The 2,578-nt window shown below is 54.1% G+C and overlaps 1 protein-coding gene across 1 annotated transcript in view; it reads left to right on the top strand.

Moving 5' to 3' along the window:
- Positions 1–2,188: 2,188 nt before the first annotated feature.
- PSD (pleckstrin and Sec7 domain containing) overlaps positions 2,189–2,578 on the top strand; it is a 46,724-nt gene continuing 46,334 nt past the window's right edge. The window contains exon 1 of the mRNA XM_026068699.1: positions 2,189–2,575. Coding sequence (XP_025924484.1) covers positions 2,189–2,575 — 387 coding nt within the window. The remainder of the gene's footprint in view (positions 2,576–2,578) is intronic.

Here is a 2,578-nt window from a genome sequence, read left to right as displayed (position 1 = left end):
GGCCGCGACAGCCCCCGGACACCCCTTTGGCGGCGAGGAAGGGGCAGCCCGGAGGAGCAAGTTTCTTGTACGTGTAAGATGCTTTACCGAACAGAAAGCCGCCGCCGATGGGCAGCCGGCGGCTGTCACGCTGCGGCGCCAGAGTCCTCCTCTGTGACCGCGTGCCTGGGCTGCCGGGCCTCCCTCCGCGCAGCCGGCCTTTGCGAGACTTCTGCCTTGAGGCGCTGGGACCAGAAAGGCTCCCTCCAGCCCTCGAGTGCCTCGCAGCCCGGCCCATTCATCACAGTGATTTTAAGAGCATCAGTTTGATTCATGATTTAAATCAGCAAGGAGGAAACCTTAGCTACATCATTGATTTTTTTTTTCATCTCTATTGTATTTGTGCTTTTTAGCTTTTATGATTAAAGAAAGGCTCACTCCGCTGGATGGTGTAACAATCCAGCTGCAGTGACTTGTAGACAGATATGGCCTTTACACTGAATTTGATAATCCTCCTTTGATAACCAGGAGGACACACTGTGCTCATCCCATTCATTTCACCCTCATTTATTTTAGCAATAACTTGCGTGTATTGAGATAACAAATTTATATAAAACAGCCTATGTTACAGTGAATGCCAACTATTTTTTAGTGATAACTTTTTTTCCTTGGCATGTGTGTTAGTAGGCATTTGGATAAAAACTGGAATTTCTTTTGAAAAATATAAAACCCGCATCGTTATTATTTATCAGTTAATTTAAGCAACCTTGAGTGTGAACACCGCCATAAGGGGCAAAAAGATTATAAAACAAGTAACTAACATGTTAAACAGGAGACTGTTTAGTGCAGTGAGTGAATTATAGATTGCCACTGCTCAGTACGAGCCAGATTTTTTTAGAAGTGTAACAGTGCTGATAGATAGGCGCCTGCTCCACGTGGGTGATTTTGGCTATTTTGAGTTATGTCTTGGCATCTCTTGAGCCTAAACACCTTGGAATATCCAGTCCCACATCTTTCAGCTTCTTGATTTTTGGAAATTTAAACCTCTCTGGTCTGCTCTCGGAAACAGGAAGAAGAAATCATGCTTTCCTCCATTTGCAGATGGCATTTGGTTTCTTACTTTCAAATGAAAGGATCTAAGTGAGGGAATTATTATCTCTGCATCTGTGAGAAGCCAAAAGGAGTCAAGGTAGAATCATTTCTGCACACCAGGAATTCGGAGAAACTCGGGGAAAGATAAATACAAGTCTTGGCTCCACTGTAAGGAGGAGAAGTCACCCCAGCCCTCCAGCGGTGCCGATGAGGGCTCCAGGTCCCTGCCCCCCAGCGTAACCTCCGGCCCCACCGCGTTGGGGCGACCAGTCACAGGGCCAAGTAAACAGCCCCTGGGCAGAGGTGGCAGAGAGGCGCACGAGCTGCGTGCGGGCCGGGTTGTGCGCCCACACGTGCCCCTCTGCCGGGCAGGCTCGGTACCCGCGGGGCAGGCTGCTTGTAACAGTGTTGTGGATCTGCCGGTGCTGACAGCCCTGTCTGTGCCRCAGATACTGGCTGCAGCATGTGACAGTGCAACATACTTTAAAACACAAGCTGACCTCCRGAGAGAGGGGCGTCCTGCAGCTTCTGGGTTTTGTTAAACCCCTTCAGCCAGTATAATTTGAGGATGTCTCAGTGATCCAGTGTATCTTTTTTCCCCCTTATTGAAGTGAGTTTAGTAGACTGCACATAGTAGATATATTCAATTTAAACCAGGATTAAATTGATTCAGATAAAAACAATCAGATTAAATTTTTTTTTTTTTTTAAGTACTTCAAAAGTGCATTGTGCACCCTCGCCCGGTGTGTGTGCAGTGCTGGCCTGTCGGAGAAGCGTCAGCACGAGGCAGCAGCTCCTCGATGAGCTGCGGGTCTGGAGACAGGGCCACCAGGTCCCCGTTCTTCCTGGGCCACCTGTGTCCCAYGCACCTGGGCCAAGTTCTGGTTTGCGCTGGTCAGGTCGTGGGTCCGTCTCCTGCCTGCCTGCCTCCTGGATTCCCCTCTCCTTGTGCCCTTTCTCCTCTAACCTGCTGTTCTCACCTTTTTCTTAGGGCTGCCTAAGGATGTGTTGCCCTTCAGCCCAGCCGTCATCTCAGGGGTGCTGGGAAAGCTCCTCGCTGTCCCCGTGCTGCCCTGCCTGGCTCCAGACCTGACGTCTCGGTGCCTCCTCCAGCAGGATGGCCCAGGCTGGGGGGGTTGTCCGCTTCTGCCCCCAAGAGGGCTGCGCCGCCTCGCCCCCGCCGTTCGCCCGTGATGTGGACCGGAGGCCCTGGCTGGTGGCCACCACGAGCCCTGATCCCGGGACCTACAGCCCCCCGCGCTGCCTCACGCCCAACCTCAACGCGGGCCGGCTCCATCTCCTGCGCAAGGGCCTGGCCCCCGACGCCCGGCGCTGCCCCCTCGGCCTGTACAACAGCACCGGCTCCTTGGCCCGCAAGCCGGCGGAGACGGGGCTCTTCGGCAGCGGGAGCTGCCCGGGCGCGGGGCACGCCACGGCCCCCTGCACCCCGCAGAGGGGCAGGCAGAGCCCGGCGCCGGCCTCCCCGGGCGGCCGCAGCCCGCTGGTG

This window comes from Apteryx rowi, unplaced genomic scaffold (genome assembly GCF_003343035.1).
Source record: "Apteryx rowi isolate R43461 unplaced genomic scaffold, aptRow1 scaffold_279, whole genome shotgun sequence".
Taxonomy (NCBI): domain Eukaryota; kingdom Metazoa; phylum Chordata; class Aves; order Apterygiformes; family Apterygidae; genus Apteryx; species Apteryx rowi.
This window is presented reverse-complemented; position numbering and strand designations above follow the sequence as displayed.